Below are 20324 nucleotides of genomic sequence, written 5' to 3'. Positions count from 1 at the left end.
CTCAGGGAGATGACCGGAGGTCTCAGTTCTGGTTCCTGGAGATCCAAGAATTTACAGCTGACAGAGGGTTCAGGAGACCTACTAAGAGCCTCGTGGTAAGGAAACTGACTGGAGACTCTACTTATGGCTGCCAGATGGGGGAAGAGACTGATTGGAGACTCTAGTTATGGCTGCCAGAGGGGGGAGGAGACTGACTGGAGAGAGACTCTAGTTATGGCTACCAGATGGGGGAAGAGACTGATTGGAGACTCTAGTTATGGCTGCCAGAGGGGGGAGAAGACTGACTGGAGAGAGACTCTAGTTATGGCTACCAGAGGGGGGAGGAGACTGACTGGGACCTTTAGTCATGGCTGCCAGAAGGGAGATGGAGACTAACAGCGAACGTAGTAGGAGCTGGTAGATTCTGTGTACAGGAGTCCCATGGAGAAGCGGCAGCTTGGTGAACTGTACCGGACAGTAGACGGACGACGGACTCACAGGGGATGTCTCTGTATCCGTTCTCCAGCGCGTGGAAGTAGTTCATGAATTCCTTCACTGGGATCTTAAACGTCTCCAGCAGATTCATGTCATCGAACAGCCGATACGACATCTAGGGCATGAAAAAGAGACAATCACACCCATCATCTCCCCTCCACCCCCGCGTCCGTACCGCGCTCACCTGGCTGAGGATTCTCCCGCTCTTCTGTCCCGTTATTTCCATCAGATCAAATATAGGAAAGTTCCAATTGTTCACCCCCCCCATCAGATCCTCGATGTTATCCATGATGAGGGGCTCCGGGGCCACGAGGGGCTTCTCCTGGAAAGAAGGAGGGCAGTCACATAGAGACCCACAGAGTCCAGGCTCCACCATCTCCCGTGCTTTATACTGCATCACTGCCACATCAGGACGCAGCTCGGCTGCACGGTCCATGCGAGCGGTGTGAGCACTGACCTCGGCGGGCGGCACGTGGTGGTCGGTGCTGTGGGACCGGTACTCCCGGGATTGTGAGCGCTCTGCCTCCTCGTCGTTCTGTGCAATGTCGCTGCTGTCGCTGTTGTTGGTGTCGTGCGTGCTGTCGTAATCTGACGTGGCAGGAGCCGGATCGTCTGCAATAACCAGATCTATAATATCCACAAGACAGCACCACGGCTATGAAAGTGACATGGCTATGACAGCACCACGGCTATGACAGCACTACGGCTATGACAGCGCCATGGCTATGACAGCGCCACGGCTATGACAGCGCCACAGCTATGAGAGAGCCATGGCTATGACAGCGCCACGGCTATGACAGCGCCACGGCTATGAGAGTGACATGGCTATGACAGTACCACAGCTATGACAGCACTACGGCTATGACAGCGCCATGACTATGAGAGCGCAACGGCTATGAGAGCACCACGGCTATGAGAGTGGCATGGCTATGAGAGCACCACGGCTATGAGAGTGGCATGGCTATGACAGCACCACGGCTATGAGAGCGCAACGGCTATGACAACACCACGGCTATGAGAGCGCAACGGCTATGAGAGCGCAACGGCTATGACAGCACCACAGCTATGAGAGCATCATGACAGCGCCATGGCTATGAGAGTGACATGGCTATGAGAGCATCATGGCTATGAGAGCGCCACGGCTATGACAGCGCCACAACTATGACAGCGCCACAGCTATGAGAGTGACACGGCTATGACAGCGCCACGGCTATGAGAGCACAACGGCTATGAGAGCACCACGGTTATGACAACACCACGGCTATGACAGCATCATGACTATGACAACACCACGGCTATGAGAGCATCATGACTATGACAACACCACGGCTATGAGAGCATCATGACTATGACAGCACCACGGCTATGACAGCACCACGGCTATGAGAGTGACACGGCTATAACAGCGCAACAGCTATGACAGCACCACGGCTATGACAGCACCACGGCTATGAGAGTGACACGGCTATAACAGCGCAACGGCTATGACAACACCACGGCTATGACAGCACCACGGCTATGAGAGTGACACGGCTATAACAGCGCAACGGCTATGACAACACCACGGCTATGACAGCACCACGGCTATGACAGCGCCACAGTTATGAGACCGCCACGGCTTTGAGACCACCACAGCTACGAGATCGCCAAAGCTATGAAATCGAGACAGCTATGACATTGCCACATCTATGAGAGCGCCACGGCTATGAGAGTGACATGGCTATGACATCACCACGGATATGAGAGCACCACAGCTATAACGTGTTTCAAGGTCCCCTGGGACCAGACCTGGGGAGACTGTATGGTACCGCTGTCTTATATGCCACGTCTCATGGAAAAAAAACGCCAAACCGGGCACATGGCGCATCAAATTTCAATTGTGACACGAGGATGAACGGGGATAATGGTCACTTCACCGTTTCAAATGCAAAAATAAATGAACAGCAGAGTTCTCATATACATTTCAATTATACTTGCAAGAGAAATTAATGAAAGAAACATAAAATAAAAATAATTGATGAGAAAACACCAACAAAATAAAAAATATCTATAAGCTATGAGCTGATGAGCAAACGGAGCGTGCAGCCGGTGACACATGAAGGATAATGCTGCGCGTCCAGACACATCGAGTAAAGCAGCGTGAGAAGCGAGTCTAAGCCCTGTACAGATTCAATTATAAAACTTCATTCTATAAATATAAAATATAATCAAAGAAAAATTATTAGTTTAATATTCTAAGATTCATAAAAAATAAAAAATCAATTAATAATAATTGAGCATTATCACAGCTGTAATAGTGGATTCTAACAGCAAGGAATATTACTGTGAGCTGCTGCTGTGTGTGCGGGCTCAGTGTATGAGAGCTGCTGTGTGTGCGGGCTCAGTGTATGAGAGCGGCTGTGTGTGCGGGCTCAGTGTATGAGAGCGGCTGTGTGTGCGGGCTCAGTGTATGAGAGCGGCTGTGTGTGCGGGCTCAGTGTATGAGAGCGGCTGTGTGTGCGGGCTCAGTGTATGAGAGCGGCTGTGTGTGCGGGCTCAGTGTATGAGAGCAGCTGTGTGTGCGGGCTCAGTGTATGAGAGCGGCTGTGTGTGCGGGCTCAGTGTATGAGAGCGGCTGTGTGTGCGGGCTCAGTGTATGAGAGCGGCTGTGTGTGCGGGCTCAGTGTATGAGAGCGGCTGTGTGTGCGGGCTCAGTGTATGAGAGCGGCTGTGTGTGCGGGCTCAGTGTATGACAGCGGCTGTGTGTGCGGGCTCAGTGTATGAGAGCGGCTGTGTGTGCGGGCTCAGTGTATGAGAGCGGCTGTGTGTGCGGGCTCAGTGTATGAGAGCGGCTGTGTGTGCGGGCTCAGTGTATGAGAGCGGCTGTGTGTGCGGGCTCAGTGTATGACAGCGGCTGTGTGTGCGGGCTCAGTGTATGAGAGCGGCTGTGTGTGCGGGCTCAGTGTATGAGAGCGGCTGTGTGTGCGGGCTCAGTGTATGAGAGCGGCTGTGTGTGCGGGCTCAGTGTATGAGAGGGGCTGTGTGTGCGGGCTCAGTGTATGAGAGCGGCTGTGTGTGCGGGCTCAGTGTATGAGAGCGGCTGTGTGTGCGGGCTCAGTGTATGAGAGCGGCTGTGTGTGCAGGCTCAGTGTATGAGAGCGGCTGTGTGTGCGGGCTCAGTGTATGAGAGCGGCTGTGTGTGCGGGCTCAGTGTATGAGAGCGGCTGTGTGTGCGGGCTCAGTGTATGAGAGCGGCTGTGTGTGCGGGCTCAGTGTATGAGAGCGGCTGTGTGTGCGGGCTCAGTGTATGAGAGCGGCTGTGTGTGCAGGCTCAGTGTATGAGAGCGGCTGTGTGTGCAGGCTCAGTGTATGAGGGCTGCTGTGTGTGCAGGCTCAGTGTATGAGAGCGGCTGTGTGTGCGGGCTCAGTGTATGAGAGCGGCTGTGTGTGCGGGCTCAGTGTATGAGAGCGGCTGTGTGTGCGGGCTCAGTGTATGAGAGCGGCTGTGTGTGCAGGCTCAGTGTATGAGAGCGGCTGTGTGTGCGGGCTCAGTGTATGAGGGCTGCTGTGTGTGCGGGCTCAGTGTATGAGAGCGGCTGTGTGTGCAGGCTCACTGTATGAGAGCGGCTGTGTGTGCGGGCTCAGTGTATGAGAGGGGCTGTGTGTGCGGGCTCAGTGTATGAGAGCGGCTGTGTGTGCAGGCTCAGTGTATGAGGGCTGCTGTGTGTGCAGGCTCAGTGTATGAGAGCGGCTGTGTGTGCGGGCTTAGTGTATGAGAGCGGCTGTGTGTGCGGGCTCAGTGTATGAGAGCGGCTGTGTGTGCGGGCTCAGTGTATGAGAGCGGCTGTGTGTGCGGGCTCAGGCATGAGAGCGGCTGTGTGTGCGGGCTCAGTGTATGAGAGGGGCTGTGTGTGCGGGCTCAGTGTATGAGAGGGGCTGTGTGTGCGGGCTCAGTGTATGAGAGCGGCTGTGTGTGCAGGCTCAGTGTATGAGGGCTGCTGTGTGTGCAGGCTCAGTGTATGAGAGCGGCTGTGTGTGCGGGCTCAGTGTATGAGAGCGGCTGTGTGTGCGGGCTCAGTGTATGAGAGGGGCTGTGTGTGCGGGCTCAGTGTATGAGAGCGGCTGTGTGTGCAGGCTCAGTGTATGAGAGCGGCTGTGTGTGCGGGCTCAGTGTATGAGAGCGGCTGTGTGTGCGGGCTCAGTGTATGAGAGCGGCTGTGTGTGCGGGCTCAGTGTATGAGAGCGGCTGTGTGTGCGGGCTCAGTGTATGAGAGCGGCTGTGTGTGCGGGCTCAGTGTATGAGAGCGGCTGTGTGTGCGGGCTCAGTGTATGAGAGGGGCTGTGTGTGCGGGCTCAGTGTATGAGAGGGGCTGTGTGTGCGGGCTCAGTGTATGAGAGCGGCTGTGTGTGCGGGCTCAGTGTATGAGAGCGGCCGTGTGTGCGGGCTCAGTGTATGAGAGCGGCTGTGTGTGCGGGCTCAGTGTATGAGAGCGGCTGTGTGTGCGGGCTCAGTGTATGAGAGCGGCTGTGTGTGCGGGCTCAGTGTATGAGAGCGGCTGTGTGTGCAGGCTCAGTGTATGAGAGCTGCTGTGTGTGCAGGCTCAGTGTATGAGAGCGGCTGTGTGTGCAGGCTCAGTGCAAAAGAGCGGCTGTGTGTGCGGGCCCAATGTATGAGAGCGGCTGTGTGTGCGGGCCCAGTGTATGAGAGCGGCTGTGTGTGCGGGCTCAGTGTATGAGAGCTGCTGTGTGTGCGGGCTCAGTGTATGAGAGCGGCTGTGTGTGCAGGCTCAGTGCAAGAGAGCGGCTGTGTGTGCGGGCTCAGTGTATGAGAGCGGCTGTGTGTGCGGGCTCAGTGTATGAGAGCGGCTGTGTGTGCGGGCTCAGTGTATGAGAGCTGCTGTGTGTGCGGGCTCAGTGTATGAGAGCGGCTGTGTGTGCAGGCTCAGTGTATGAGAGCGGCTGTGTGTGCGGGCTCAGTGTATGAGAGCGGCTGTGTGTGCGGGCTCAGTGTATGAGAGCGGCTGTGTGTGCAGGCTCAGTGTATGAGAGCGGCTGTGTGTGCGGGCTCAGTGCAAGAGAGCGGCTGTGTGTGCAGGCTCAGTGTATGAGAGCGGCTGTGTGTGCGGGCTCAGTGTATGAGAGCGGCTGTGTGTGAGGGCTCAGTGTATGAGAGCGGCTGTGTGCGCGGGCTCAGTGTATGAGAGCGGCTGTGTGCGTGGGCTCAGTGCAAGAGAGCGGCTGTGTGTGCAGGCTCAGTGTATGAGAGCGGCTGTGTGTGCGGGCTCAGTGTATGAGAGCGGCTGTGTGTGTGGGCTCAGTGTATGAGAGCGGCTGTGTGTGAGGGCTCAGTGTATGAGAGCGGCTGTGTGCGCGGGCTCAGTGTATGAGAGCGGCTGTGTGCGTGGGCTCAGTGCAAGAGAGCGGCTGTGTGTGCAGGCTCAGTGTATGAGAGCGGCTGTGTGTGCGGGCTCAGTGTATGAGAGCGGCTGTGTGCGCGGGCTCAGTGTATGAGAGCGGCTGTGTGCGCGGGCTCAGTGCGAGAGAGCGGCTGTGTGTGCAGGCTCAGTGTATGACAGCGGCTGTGTGTGCAGGCTCAGTGTATGACAGCGGCTGTGTGTGCAGGCTCAGTGTATGAGAGCGGAAAGGGGAAGACACAGTGCAACGGTTAGTGGTACCCAAACCTTATCGACGGAAGGTACTGGATTTGGCCCACGGACATATAATGGGGGGACATCTGGGGGTACAGAAAACCACAGAAAGGATATTGCATTGTTTTGTGTGGCCTGGAATACATTGTGATGTGCGTAACTATTGTGAGTCCTGTCCAGAGTGCCAAATCGCGGCCCCTAAATCTCAGTTCCGTAGCCCTTTGGTACCCCTTCCTATCATCGGGGTCCCTTTTGAGAGAATTGGGATGGATTTGGTTGGGCCCCTTATACGATCTGCACGTGGGCACCAACATATCCTCGTCATCGTGGACTATGCCACTCGTTACCCGGAAGCCGTCCCTTTGCGTAACACAGCTACCAAGACGATCGCCAAGGAATTGGTACAAGTGTTTAGTCGGGTGGGAATTCCAAAACAGATACTCACCGACCAGGGGACTCCCTTTATGTCGAGGGTAATGAAGGAGCTCTGCAGGCTCTTACAAATAGACCCGTTGCGTACGTCTGTCTATCACCCTCAAACAGATGGCCTGGTTGAGCGCTTCAACAGAACCTTAAAACAGATGCTCCGGAAGGCGATAGACAACGATGGGAAGAACTGGGATTACTTGTTACCCTATTTGCTGTTTGCCATTAGGGAGGTTCCCCAGTCTTCCACAGGGTTTTCGCCTTTCGAACTGTTGTACGCCCGTCGTCCCCGGGGACTGCTGGACGTCGCAAAAGAAACCTGGGAAGGTCAAGTCACTCCCTTTAAAACGGTGATCGACCATGTAACACAAATGCAGGATCGTATTGCCGCTGTCATGCCCATTGTTAGGGACCATATGTTACAGGCCCAGGGAGCCCAGAGGCAAAGTTATGATAGAGGCGCTAAGGTCCGTACATTTGCACCCGGCGATAGGGTGTTGGTCCTAATCCCTACGGTGGATAGTAAATTCCTGGCGAAATGGCAGGGCCCATTTGAGGTCCGAGAAAGAGTTGGTGAAGTGAACTATAAAGTGTACCAGCCGGGTAAGAGAAAACCGGAACAGATTTATCATGTGAATCTGATAAAATCCTGGAAAGACCGCTCTGCCCTAACGGCGGATCTGCCCCGTCCGGTTTGTTCACCTACTGTACCAGAGGTGCAGGTTGCTGAGACTCTCTCAGAACGACAAAAATCTGAGGTTAAGCAATTTTTGTTACAGAACCAACAGTTTTTCTCCGAAAAACCTGGCCGGACTAAGTTGGTGAAACATGAGATTGTCACAGAGCCTGGCGTCACTGTTCATGTGAAGCCCTACCGGATTCCGGAAGCCCGCCGTGAAGCCGTCTCCCGGGAAGTGATGGCAATGTTGGACTTAGGAGTCATTGAGGAGTCACACAGCGCCTGGTCCAGTCCAATTGTGTTGATACCTAAACCGGTTTTGTAATGACTTTAGGAAACTGAATGCAGTTTCTAAATTTGATGCGTACCCTATGCCCCGGGTCGATGAGTTGATCGACCGGCTTGGTAAAGCCCGATACATTACGACCCTGGATTTAACAAAGGGGTACTGGCAGATTCCTCTGGCCGAGGCGGCTACACCGGAAGGTCTGTTCCAGTATGTCTATATGCCGTTTGGACTTCACGGAGCTCCCGCAACGTTCCAGAGATTGATGGATCGAGTCTTGAGGCCTCACAGACAGTACGCTTCTGCCTACCTGGATGACATCGTAATTTACAGCATGGACTGGGAAACTCATCTCCAGAAGGTACAAGCCGTGATTGATGACCTGCGAGATGCAGGTTTAACGGCAAACCCCAAGAAATGCCACATCGGGCTTGAAAAAGCCCGATACTTGGGCTACGTGATTGGCCGAGGAGTGGTTAAACCCCAGATCGACAAAATACAGGCAATTCAGGGCTGGCCACAACCAGTGAACAAGAAACAAGTGCAGGCTTTCCTGGGGATTGCCGGCTATTATCGCCGGTTCATACCCAATTTTGCAGCCATGGCTACTCCCTTGACGGATCTTACCAAGGGGAAGGGTTCCGTCATGGTAAAATGGACCTCAGCTGCTGAAGAGGCCTTCCACAGCCTGAAACGGGCTTTGTGCTCTCAGCCCGTACTAGTGACTCCTGATTTCAGCAGCGAGTTTGTGGTACAAACTGATGCCTCTGATACTGGTGTCGGAGCTGTACTTTCCCAGGTGAGGGACGGAGTCGAACACCCGGTCCTCTATCTCAGTCGGAAACTGAATGTACATGAGCAGAGGTATGCGGTGGTTGAAAAAGAGTGCCTAGCCATTAAATGGGCTCTCGACTCCCTCAAGTATTACCTGGCTGGTAGGAAGTTTAGGCTGGTCACCGACCATGCCCCTCTCAAGTGGATGCACCTCCACAAGGACCGTAATAGTCGGGTAACCCGGTGGTTCCTTGCCCTGCAGGCTTACTCTTGTACGGTGGAGCACCGACCTGGGGTGCAGATGGGGAACGCCGATGCCCTATCCCGAGTGCACTGTTTCAAAAGTGTTCTTGCTCGACCGGAGTGGTCTGAGCAAGGGGGGGGGGGACATGTAAGACTCATGCTGGTGTGGTAGATGGAGGCAGGTATATCTCGCCCAGGTGTTTGTCCTATGTGAATTAGGCCACTCAGTATCTTCAGGGTGCTAATTGGTTAATGATTGCAGGAATAAAAGATGACCAGCTGGGTGTTTCCAGTGTCTGCCTGGGGCACACAGATTGCCTGCCTGTGTGAGACAAACGTGAGTGAAGAGCTCTGCTCAAGATCTGTATGATGTTAGCTGGGTGGGAGAAGCCCCCCCAGTTGTTGAGATAGCAACGTATTTGTTTAGTTAGTGCCGGACAGGCTAGGATTTATTTTTATGTTTTGTTTTTTGTGTTGCTTTCACGTTAATAAATCTGACCTGAGGTCAGCCTGCTCAGAAACCTGCTGTACGCCTCAGATTCAATGCACAAACCACGTGTCCTTTGACCCCAGCAAAGGCGATCCCAGAGTGTTTTGTCACAGGGCTCAGTGCATGAGAGCGGCTGTGTGTGCGGGCTCAGTGTATGAGAGCGGCTGTGTGTGCAGGCTCAGTGTATGAGAGCGGCTGTGTGTGCAGGCTCAGTGTATGAGAGCGGCTGTGTGTGCGGGCTCAGTGTATGAGAGCGGCTGTGTGTGCGGGCTCAGTGTATGAGAGCGGCTGTGTGTGCGGGCTCAGGGCATGAGGGCTGCTGTGTGTGCGGGCTCAGTGTATGAGAGCGGCTGTGTGTGCGGGCTCAGTGTATGAGAGCGGCTGTGTGTGCGGGCTCAGTGCATGAGAGCGACTGTGTGTGCGGGCTCAGTGTATGAGAGCGGCTGTGTGTGCGGGCTCAGTGTATGAGAGCGGCTGTGTGTGCGGGCTCAGTGTATGAGAGCGGCTGTGTGTGCGGGCTCAGTGTATGAGGGCTGCTGTGTGTGCGGGCTCAGTGTATGAGGGCTGCTGTGTGTGCGGGCTCAGTGTATGAGAGCGGCTGTGTGTGCGGGCTCAGTGTATGAGAGCGGCTGTGTGTGCGGGCTCAGGGCATGAGGGCTGCTGTGTGTGCGGGCTCAGTGTATGAGAGCGGCTGTGTGTGCGGGCTCAGGGCATGAGGGCTGCTGTGTGTGCGGGCTCAGTGTATGAGAGCGGCTGTGTGTGCGGGCTCAGTGTATGAGAGCGGCTGTGTGTGCGGGCTCAGTGTATGAGAGCGGCTGTGTGTGCGGGCTCAGTGTATGAGGGCTGCTGTGTGTGCGGGCTCAGTGTATGAGGGCTGCTGTGTGTGCGGGCTCAGTGTATGAGAGCGGCTGTGTGTGCGGGCTCAGTGTATGAGAGCGGCTGTGTGTGCGGGCTCAGTGCATGAGAGCGACTGTGTGTGCGGGCTCAGTGTATGAGAGCGGCTGTGTGTGCGGGCTCAGTGTATGAGAGCGGCTGTGTGTGCGGGCTCAGTGTATGAGGGCTGCTGTGTGTGCGGGCTCAGTGTATGAGGGCTGCTGTGTGTGCGGGCTCAGTGTATGAGAGCGGCTGTGTGTGAGGGCTCAGTGTATGAGGGCTGCTGTGTGTGCGGGCTCAGTGCATGAGCGACTGTGTGTGCGGGCTCAGTGTATGAGAGCGGCTGTGTGTGCGGGCTCAGTGTATGAGAGCGGCTGTGTGTGCGGGCTCAGTGTATGAGGGCTGCTGTGTGTGCGGGCTCAGTGTATGAGGGCTGCTGTGTGTGCGGGCTCAGTGTATGAGAGCGGCTGTGTGTGCAGGCTCAGTGTATGAGAGCGGCTGTGTGTGCGGGCTCAGTGCATGAGAGCGACTTTGTGTGCGGGCTCAGTGTATGAGAGCGGCTGTGTGTGCGGGCTCAGTGTATGAGAGCGGCTGTGTGTGCGGGCTCAGTGTATGAGAGCTGCTGTGTGTGCGGGCTCAGTGTATGAGGGCTGCTGTGTGTGCGGGCTCAGTGCATGAGGGCTGCTGTGTGTGCGGGCTCAGTGTATGAGAGCGGCTGTGTGTGCGGGCTCAGTGTATGAGAGCGGCTGTGTGTGCGGGCTCAGTGTATGAGAGCGGCTGTGTGTGAGGGCTCAGTGTATGAGAGCGGCTGTGTGTGAGGGCTCAGGGCCTGAGGGCTGCATTATCCTTCATGTGTCACCGGCTGCACGCTCAATTTGCTCATCAGCTCCAATCTTATAGACATTTTTTATAAACGTCTATAAGCACGGTGGCTCAGTGGTTAGCTCTGTATGGTGGCGCAGTGGTTAGCTCTGTATGGTGGCTCAATGGTTAGCTCTGTATGGTGGCTCAGTGGTTAGCTCTGTATGGTGGCTCAGTGGTTAACTCTGTATGGTGGCTCAGTGGTTAGCTCTGTATGGTGGCTCAGTGGTTAGCTCTGTATGGTGGCTCAGTGGTTAGCTCTGTACGGTGGCTCAGTGGTTAGCTCTGTATGGTGGCTCAGTGGTTAGCTCTGTATGGTGGCTCAGTGGTTAGCTCTGTATGGTGGCTCAGTGGTTAGCTCTGTATGGTGGCTCAGTGGTTAGAACTGTATGGTGGCGCAGTGGTTACCTCTGTATGGTGGCGCAGTGGTTAGTACTGTATAGTGACTCAGTGGTTAGAACTGTATGGTGGCGCAGTGGTTACCTCTGTATGGTGGCTCAGTGGTTAGCTCTGTATGGTGGCTCAGTGGTTAGCACTGTATGGTGGCTCAGTGGTTAGCTCTGTACGGTGGCTCAGTGGTTAGCTCTGTATGGTGGCTCAGTGGTTAGCTCTGTATGGTGGCTCAGTGGTTAGCACTGTATGGTGGCTCAGTGGTTAGCTCTGTACGGTGGCTCAGTGGTTAGCTCTGTATGGTGGCTCAGTGGTTAGCTCTGTATGGTGGCTCAGTGGTTAGAACTGTATGGTGGCGCAGTGGTTACCTCTGTATGGTGGTGCAGTGGTTAGTACTGTATAGTGACTCAGTGGTTAGCACAGCAGCCTTGCAGCACTGGGGTCCTGGGTTCTAATCCCACCTTGTACAACATCTACAAGGCGTTTGTATGTTCTCCCCATGTTTTGTGGGTTTCCTCCGGGCACTCCGGTTTCCACCCACATACCAAACACCTACTGATGGGGAATGTAGCTTGTGAGCCCCATCGGGGACAGCGATGATAATGTGTGGAAAACTGTAAAGCGCTGCGGAATATGTTAAAAAATAAAGTTTGTTATATCATTATTATTTTATATTTCTTTCTTCAATTTCTCTTGCAAGTATAATTGAAATGTATAAGAGAACTCTGCTGTTCATTTATTTTTGCATTTGGAATGGTGAAGTGACCATTATCCGCACTCATCCTCGTGTCACAATTGGACTTTGACGCGCCATGTGCCCGGTTTGGCGGTTTTTTCCCATGAGACAGCGGTACCATACAGTCTCCCCAGGTCTGGTCCTGCGAGACTTATAAACTTGTCTAAATAAATGTTTGAATTCCAGCGATATTTGGATATGAGCAGCGCAGGAGTGACGCCTCCGTCTCCTCTCTGCATCTTTGGTCGTGCTCTTGACCGGTGTCTGTGCAGCAGCCGTTACATGCTCGTTATGTGCTGCCATTCGGCTATGACATCACCGCGGCTATGATAGTGACGTACCCGCTCTGTGCCCGGAGGGCGGTGCGTCCCCCTCTGCCTCCGGCATCCTCCTCGTTGTCCCGTACGGCCTCCCGCAGCTGGAACACAACATCTCTACACATCACACGGCGCCTCCATCCAAAACCTCCAGAAAACATGTGGACCCCAACAGGAGGAGCCTCCTGTGGAGCCCCCCGCACAGCAGGAGGTGAGACCACCGTACACTGTGTTCCAAATTATTATGCAAATTTGATTTAAGTGTCAAAAGATTTAATTGTTTTGTTTTTCAAATAAACTCGTGGATGGTATTGTGTCTCAGGGCTCAATGGATCACTGAAATGAATCTTAAACACATGTGATAATTAGTTTTCCAGGTGATTCTAATTAAAGGAAAACTGCTTAAAAATGATGTTCCACATTATTAAGCAGGCCACAGGTTTCAAGCAAAATGGGAACTAAAAAGGATCTCTCTGCTGCTGAAAAGCATCAAATAGTGCAATGCCTTGGTCAAGGGATGAAAACATTAGATATTTCACGAAAACTTAAGAGTGATCATCATACTGTGAAGAGATTTGTGACTGAAACCGGGCACAGACAGAGTTCATGCAGATAAAGGCATAATGAGGAAGGTTTCTGCCTGACAAATTCATTGGATTAAGAGAGCAGCTGCCAAAATACCATTACAAAGCAGCAAACAGTTATTTGAAGCTGCTGGTGCCTCTGGAGTCCCTCGAAACCTCAAGGTGTATGATCCTACAAAGTCTTGCTGTGGTGCCTAAACCTACTATTCGGCCATCTCTAAACAGTGTTCATGAGCAAAAATGGTTGCAGTGGGCCCAGACATACATGAAGACTAATTTGCAAACAGTCTTGTTTACTGATGAGTGTCGAGCAACCCTGGATGGTCCAGATGGATGGAGTAGTGGATGGTTGGTGGATTGCCACCATGTCCCAACAAGGCTGCGACGTCAGCAAGGAGGTGGAGGAGTCATGTTTTGGGCCGGAATCATGGGGAAACAGCTGGTAGGGCCCTTTGAGGTTCCTGGAGGTGTGAAAATGACCTCTGCAAAGTATATAGAGTTTTTGACTGACAACTTTCTTCCATGGCATAAAAATGCAGAAACCAGGAGCAAAATCATCTTCATGCTGACAATGCCCCATCTCATGCTGCAGAGAATAGTGAGTCATTGGCTGCTATGGGCATGAAAGGAGATAAACTCATGGTGCGGCCACCATCTTCCCCTGACCTCAACCCTATAGAGAACCTTTGGAGGATCATCAAGCACAAGATCTATGAGGGTGGGAGGCCGATCACATCAAAACAGCAGCTCTGGGAGGGAAGAAATACAAGCAGAAACTCTCCGAAAACTCACAAGTTCAATGGATGAAATCCGGGAAAAATATAATTTGCATAATAATTTGGAACATGGTGTATGATGGATGTGGTGGAGCACACGGCGTGATGTCACTTGGGATCGGCACACCCGGGCCACACCGCCGGCACAGGACTGAGCGCTCACCTGCAGCACACGGACATAGGCTCCTGCAGCGGCTCTGGGAGGTCGGGGGCGCTCTGGCTACATGTGAGGGTCTTGTGCAGGTTCAGTCCCAGCCGTCCACCATCACCGGTGTCTGTGAACTGTGGGGGGAAGGACTTTAGTGTCGGACTGGGGGCCGGCGACCCGGGAATGGGAGAGTGACACGGGGAGGAGAGCGGAGAGATGCTGGGAGGACCTGCGGAGAGAAGACAGAGGGTCAGCAGAGACCGGGCGCAGAGACCACGGAGCAGAGACCATGGAGCAGAGAGACCGTGGAGCAGAGACTGTGGCACAGAGATTGCAGAGCAGAGACCACACAGACACCGTGGCGCAGAGACCACGGAGCAGAGACCACTGAGAAGAGACAACTGAGCAGAGACAGCGGCACAGAGACAGCGGCTCGAGGTGACTAGACAAGGCACGATGAACACTGGATGACAGGCACTAATGCTGCCGTGTATTGATGGATGATTGCTGTCACACTGCACTATGAATGGTGAATCAGGGACACAGGGAGAAAAGCTGACACTCTCTTTCTCCTATTTGTTCTCCCCTCCTGTATTTCGGCCCCTCTTGTGATGTGGCCCCCTTTGTTATTGGGTCTCTTCCTGTGATGCGGCCTCCTGTGATGCGGCCCCTCCTGTGAATCGGACCCCTCCTTTGATGCGGCCTCCTACTGTGATGCAGACTCTTTGCTGTGATGCGGACTCCCTCCTGTGATGCGGACCCCCTCCTGTGATGCGGACCCCCTCCTGTGATGCGGACTCCCTCCTGTGATGCGGACCCCCTCCTGTGATGTGGCTCATCCTGTAATGCAGCCCCTCCTGTGATGCGGCCCCTCCTGTGATGCGGCCCCTCCTGTGATGCGGCCCCCCCTGTGAAGTGGCCCCTCCTGTGATTCGGCCTCCTCCTGTGAAGCGACCCCCTCCTGTGATGCGACCCCCTCCTGTGATGCGGCCCCTCGCATGATGCGGACTCCCTCCTGTGATGCAGCCCCTCCTGTGATGCGGCCCCTCCTCTGATGCGGCCCTTCCTGTGATGAGGCCCCTCCTGTGATGTGGCCCCTCCTGTGATGTGGCCCCTCCTGTGATGTGATGCGGCCCCTCCTGTGATGTGGCCCCTCCTGTGATGTGGCCCCTCCTGTGATGTGGCCCCTCCTGTGATGCGGACTCCCTCCTGTGATGTGGCCCCTCCTGTGATGCGGACCCTCCTGTGATGCGGCCCCTCCTGTGATGCGGCCCCTCCTGTCATGTGGCCCCTCCTGTGATGCGGACTCCCTCCTGTGATGTGGCCCTTCCTGTGATGTGGCCCCTCAGGTGATGCGGCCCCTCCTGTGATGTGATGCGGCCTCTCCTGTGATGTGATGCGGCCCCTCCTGTGATGCGGCCCCTCCTGTGATGCGGACTCCCTCCTGTGATGTGATTTGGCCCCTCCTGTGATGCGGCCCCTCCTGTGATGTGGCCCCTCCTGTGATGTGGCCCCTCAGGTGATGCGGCCCCTCCTGTGATGTGGCCCCTCCTGTGATGTGATGCGGCCCCTCCTGTGATGCGGCCCCTCCTGTGATGCGGACTCCCTCCTGTGATGTGATTTGGCCCCTCATGTGATGCGGCCCCTCCTGTGATGTGGCCCCTCCTGTGATGTGGCCCCTCAGGTGATGCGGCCCCTCCTGTGATGTGATGCGGCCCCTCCTGTGATGCGGCCCCTCCTGTGATGTGATTTGGCCCCTCCTGTGATGTGGCCCCTCAGGTGATGCGGCCCCTCCTGTGATGTGATGCGGCCCCTCCTGTGATGTGATGCGGCCCCTCCTGTGATGTGATGCGGCCCCTCCTGTGATGTGATGCAGCCCCTCCTGTGATGCGGCCCCTCCTGTGATGCAGCCCCTCCTGTGATGTGATGCGGCCCCTCCTGTGATGTGATGCGATGCGGCCCCTCCTGTGATGCAGCCCCTCCTGTGATGCGATGTGGCCCCTCCTGTGATGCGGCCCCTCCTGTGATGTGGCCCCTCCTGTGATGCGGCCCCTCCTGTGATGCGGCCCCTCCTGTGATGTGGCCCCTCCTGTGATGCGGCCCCTCCTGTGATGTGCTCAGTATGAATAGGAAGCAGCAGCTTTATGTGCTGACACTTTTCTGTCCCTGTGTAATTAGGGTCTTCCTGACTTCAGAGCCACATGGCCGATGTCCCAGACTCTGTGGGGCCACGTACCAGAGAGGAATATTGGTTAGTAGTGACAGGTGTAGGCGCTATAGATACAGGAGACATATTTTCGGCATGGTGGCGCAGTGCGGAGCGCAGTACATTCACTTGCATTGCTCTGCGGTCTGCACATTAGCCCAGAATTAATATCGGCCGGGTGATAACGTTGTATATGTCATGTTTCGTATTGAAAGCTAACAATGATAGAAATATGGGGTTAATATCTCCCGCCTGGGACCTCTGGGGGGGCAGATATCCTTAACATCGGGGATCTCATCACTTTTCGCACCTGATCCCCCATCTCATCTACCGGCCCCCATCTGAGGTCACCGGGGGAGGTCGGTGGGAGTGGCTGGTACCTGGTAAAAGACCCCATGATCAGTGCTGGGAGATACAGCTGCTGTAAGGACTTTCCTAATCAGAGCGCCCCCCTCCTGCAGATCTGCGCCATTCCTGTGACATCAGGTCTAGTGCCTTTCTTGTGTTTCTCCCGGTTATTTATGCGCCTGTACACACTGTGTTGTGTCGTTCCCTCTAACATCTCTTGTGTATTTATCACTTCGGCCGAATTGTGGGATTAATGATAGAAATGTAACAGCTTCACTCCTCTTACTCTATAAACCGCACCCTGAAGCCTCGTGAGGCCCCACGTTACCAGTACGGGCGTCCAATGGGCCTGTAGTAAACGATCGGTGGCAGCTAGATTGTCCCTGGTTATTGTGGAGACTGGCGGTGACTGTACCAGGGGATATATATATATATATACTTGTGTGCTGGGATCGGAGCTGTATATACTGTACAGTCACTGGGCAGCACCCAATAACCTGACTAGTGAGAGCAGGCGCGGCCCCGTCCATCAATCGTCAGCCATGTGTGTGACTGTACTGATGATTGGTGGCAGCGGTGACTGTACTGGAGTATATATATATATATATATATATATATATATATATATATATATATATATATATATATGTCCAAAAATGAGGCAGCACTCCATAGCAAATGTCAAAAAACGTGCAGGGTTTAATATACCCACATATTGTGGCGACGTTTCAGCTCGCAATGAGCTTTTCTCAAGCTTTTCTCAAGGCTTGAGAAAAGCTCATTGCGAGCTGAAATGTCGCCACAATATGTGGGTATATTAAACCCTGCACGTTTTTTGACATTTGCTATGGAGTGCTGCCTCATTTTTGGACATTTATAAATGTGGATGATCGCTGGACGGATCGTCTTGGGGCTCTGCACCTGAAGTTAAGTATTTCTGTGCTGCTCCTTTTCTTTTTTGGTATATATATATATATATATATATATATATCTCCCCGTGTGCTGGGATCGGAGCTGTATATACTGTACGGTCACTGGGCAGCACCCAATAACCTGAGAGCAGCTGTGGCCCCGCCCATCAATCGGCAGTCAAGTGTGTCACTGTACTGATGATTGGTGGCAGCGGTGTCTGTACCGGAGTATATTCACTGCTCAAAAAAATAAAGGGAACACTTAAACAACAGAATAAAACTCCAAGTAAATCAAACTTCTGTGAAATAAGACTGTCCACTTAGGAAGCAACACTGCTGACAATCAATTTCACATGGTGTTGTGCAAATGGAATAGACAACAGATGGAAATTATTGGCAATTATCAAGACACTGTCAATAAAGGAGTGGTTCTGCAGGTGGGGACCCCAAACCACATCTCAGTACCAATGCTTCCTGGCTGATGTTTTGGTCACTTTTGAATGTTGGTTGTTGTCAGGAACATGGTGTATTTGATTGTCTATTATCAAGCACACTGAGCTCTGCTACATCCAAGAGCTGAGTACAGACACATGCTGTGGGCTCTCCGACTCCCTCTCCTCTCTGCCTGACAGCACAGGCTGAAATTCTAAGCCACTCTTTTCCCCCTCCCTCAGGAATGTCTTTGTTTGCAGCTGTGAAACCAAACGTAAAGAGTAGCAGCGCATGGCAATTCCTTTGTGTAGCTACAGTGGTCCTTTAAGACCAAATATATCAAAACAGGATATTCACAGAAATAGGCTGTTCATAATTCTTGAAAACGCAGGGGCAGGGCTCCGAACTGGTGGGTTTTGGGGGCCCAGTGCTTAGCAGAAATTGAGAAACGCATTACTGCTTAATCGGGGCCCCTAGCCTAGACGTGTTTACACTTAAATGAACCCCCAGGACTTGCTGAGCACATCGATAACTTTGTCTTTCTTCTACGAGGTTCATTCACCAAGATATGTGTAAAAATGGCTTTTCATAATGTTAAGAAAGAGGAGTATTCAGCCTCAGAGTAAGGTCACCACAGGGGGAGTGCCTTGGTTTTGGGCACATGGATAAGTGAGTGAGTCCTCCTTCTTCACTAGTCTTTTGTCCAGGGTCTAGCTGCAAGACATCTGTCATGCACTGGGATATATGCCCTTCCTCCGAGCCGCATGGTCAGCCATGATATGAAAGAACCGTAAATCTATTTTCTTCCATTAATCCCTTTTTATTCGTAATTGTACTGTACATACGATACTTGTTTTCCTTTTATAATATCTTTTTACCTTTTTGTAAACACTGCCTATCTTTTGGAGTAAAACATATAAAATTACTAGCTTCGTTTCTGCTTGCTCTATAGCGTACTGTCATGTCCTCTGAAGTGAATTACGCTATTAATTTGGGTTGGCTCCAGATCAGTTATTAATTAACAAATCGGAGCTGGTGGCAGTGGATTTGTCCTGCGCATTTGGGAAACCTGGCAGCGACGGACGGCATTGATAATTATTGTTCCTGCCTGAGTGGGAGTAGTTATATTGCCCTCGCTGCAGTGTGCCCATTAGCCAGTACAAAGTAAGGCAGCCTTTCTGGTGGCTAATTATCCTAGATGCAGTACCCTGACTGACCTGAGGGTAAGGGGGGCACCAGAGAGCTGTAAATTTCAAACTGGAACTGGGAAGTTGGATGTAGATAAATCCCCTCCAGAAATGAACCAGAGGTAACAAAACAACCCCGGTTTATGACATATTGGTGTGAGTGGTGGGGATGATAGAAATATACTCCCTGTGATTCATGACAGTTGTGCTTTCACACTTGTGGGAGCATGAGACGAATTCTACAACCCACACAAGTGGCTCAGGTAGTGCAGCTCATCCAGGATGGCACATCAATGCGAGCTGTGGCTAGGTTTGCTGTGTCAGCGCAGTGTCCAGAGGCTGGAGGTGCTACCAGGAGACAGGCCAGTACACCAGGAGATGTAGAGGCAGCCGTAGGAGGGCAACAATCCAGCAGCAGGACTGCTACCTCAGCCTTTGTGCAAGGAGGAACAGGAGGAGCACTGCCAGAACCCTGGAAAATGACCTCCAGCAGGCCACAAATGTGCATGTGTCTGTGTCACGATTCACACCGTGACTGTCACCCCTATGTCACTGATCGGGGTGACTTTAGGCCAACACACGGCTATCACATGTGCAGGGGGCTTATCTTAGTTATCCCTCCACTGCTACACTGTGATGAAAACACACACAAGGCTTTTGACCTCTTAGTTTACCTCAGGGGCTTATTTTAGTTATTCCACTGCTCTGCAATATAACACGAACTGCAGGGATTTATGTACGGTATATCCCGCTTGAAAACTTGCAGCTTTCTGGTGTCCCCCTTACCCTCAGGTCAGATTAGGTACTGCACCTAGGGTAACTAGTCACCAGAAAGGCTGCCTGCTATGTACTGGCTATTGGGCACGCTGCAGCGAGGCGATATAACTACTCCCACTCAGGCAGGATCAATAATTATCAACGCCGCCGTCGCTACAACGACTGCCAAAGGCACAGAACAAGGTATGCTGCCACCAGCCTCGATTACCCTGTCTGAAGCTAACCCAAAACAGTAGCGTAATTCCCTTCATAAGACTTAGGGTACGTTTTAGAGCAGGAGAACGACACTAGTAATTTAAATATTTTACTCCGAAAGATTAAGGCAGTGTTTATAAAAAGGTATATAAAGATGTTACACTATGAGACAAAGTATGTACAAAGGTAATTATAAAACAACAGGGATTAAATGAGAAGTTAACACTTACATGTGTTCAGATCATTTCAGGCAAAACCAGGCTGGTGGGCGGAGCTCCAAATATCCCAGTTCATCAGGGCTGGCAGTAAGAGCGCCTCAGGTAAGACTGAAGGCTGGGTTAAGTGGAGTCACTTATACCTACAGCCTGGTGACATCACTAAAGGGGTTGAGTTAACATCGCCCTCCCTTCTCCTCAGCTGTACAGTTTTATCCAACAATTCTTATAATTCTTGTATTTTCGCTCCCGAACCTGTCAGAATCACAGCACACCCCTCATTCATCTTCTTTTACAATTGGCTTTCTATTGGTACCAAATTCCGGTTGGTTGGGACACACAGTTCCGGAGAAATCCGTACTTTGTACC

General features: G+C 52.8%; 1 protein-coding gene across 2 annotated transcripts in view; it reads right to left on the bottom strand.

Annotated features, from left to right (window-relative positions):
• Positions 1–20324, bottom strand: part of PDE3A (phosphodiesterase 3A) — a 314107-nt gene that overhangs the window by 42083 nt on the left and 251700 nt on the right. For both annotated transcript variants that reach the window (XM_069762762.1, XM_069762763.1), the window contains exons 6-10: positions 13700–13913; positions 12201–12277; positions 932–1086; positions 659–796; positions 478–589 (exon numbers count right to left, since the gene is read on the bottom strand). In XM_069762762.1, the coding sequence (XP_069618863.1) occupies positions 478–589; positions 659–796; positions 932–1086; positions 12201–12277; positions 13700–13913 (696 nt within the window). The remainder of the gene's footprint in view (positions 1–477; positions 590–658; positions 797–931; positions 1087–12200; positions 12278–13699; positions 13914–20324) is intronic.

This window comes from Ranitomeya imitator, chromosome 4, assembly GCF_032444005.1.
Source record: "Ranitomeya imitator isolate aRanImi1 chromosome 4, aRanImi1.pri, whole genome shotgun sequence".
Lineage (NCBI taxonomy): Eukaryota > Metazoa > Chordata > Amphibia > Anura > Dendrobatidae > Ranitomeya > Ranitomeya imitator.
This window is presented reverse-complemented; position numbering and strand designations above follow the sequence as displayed.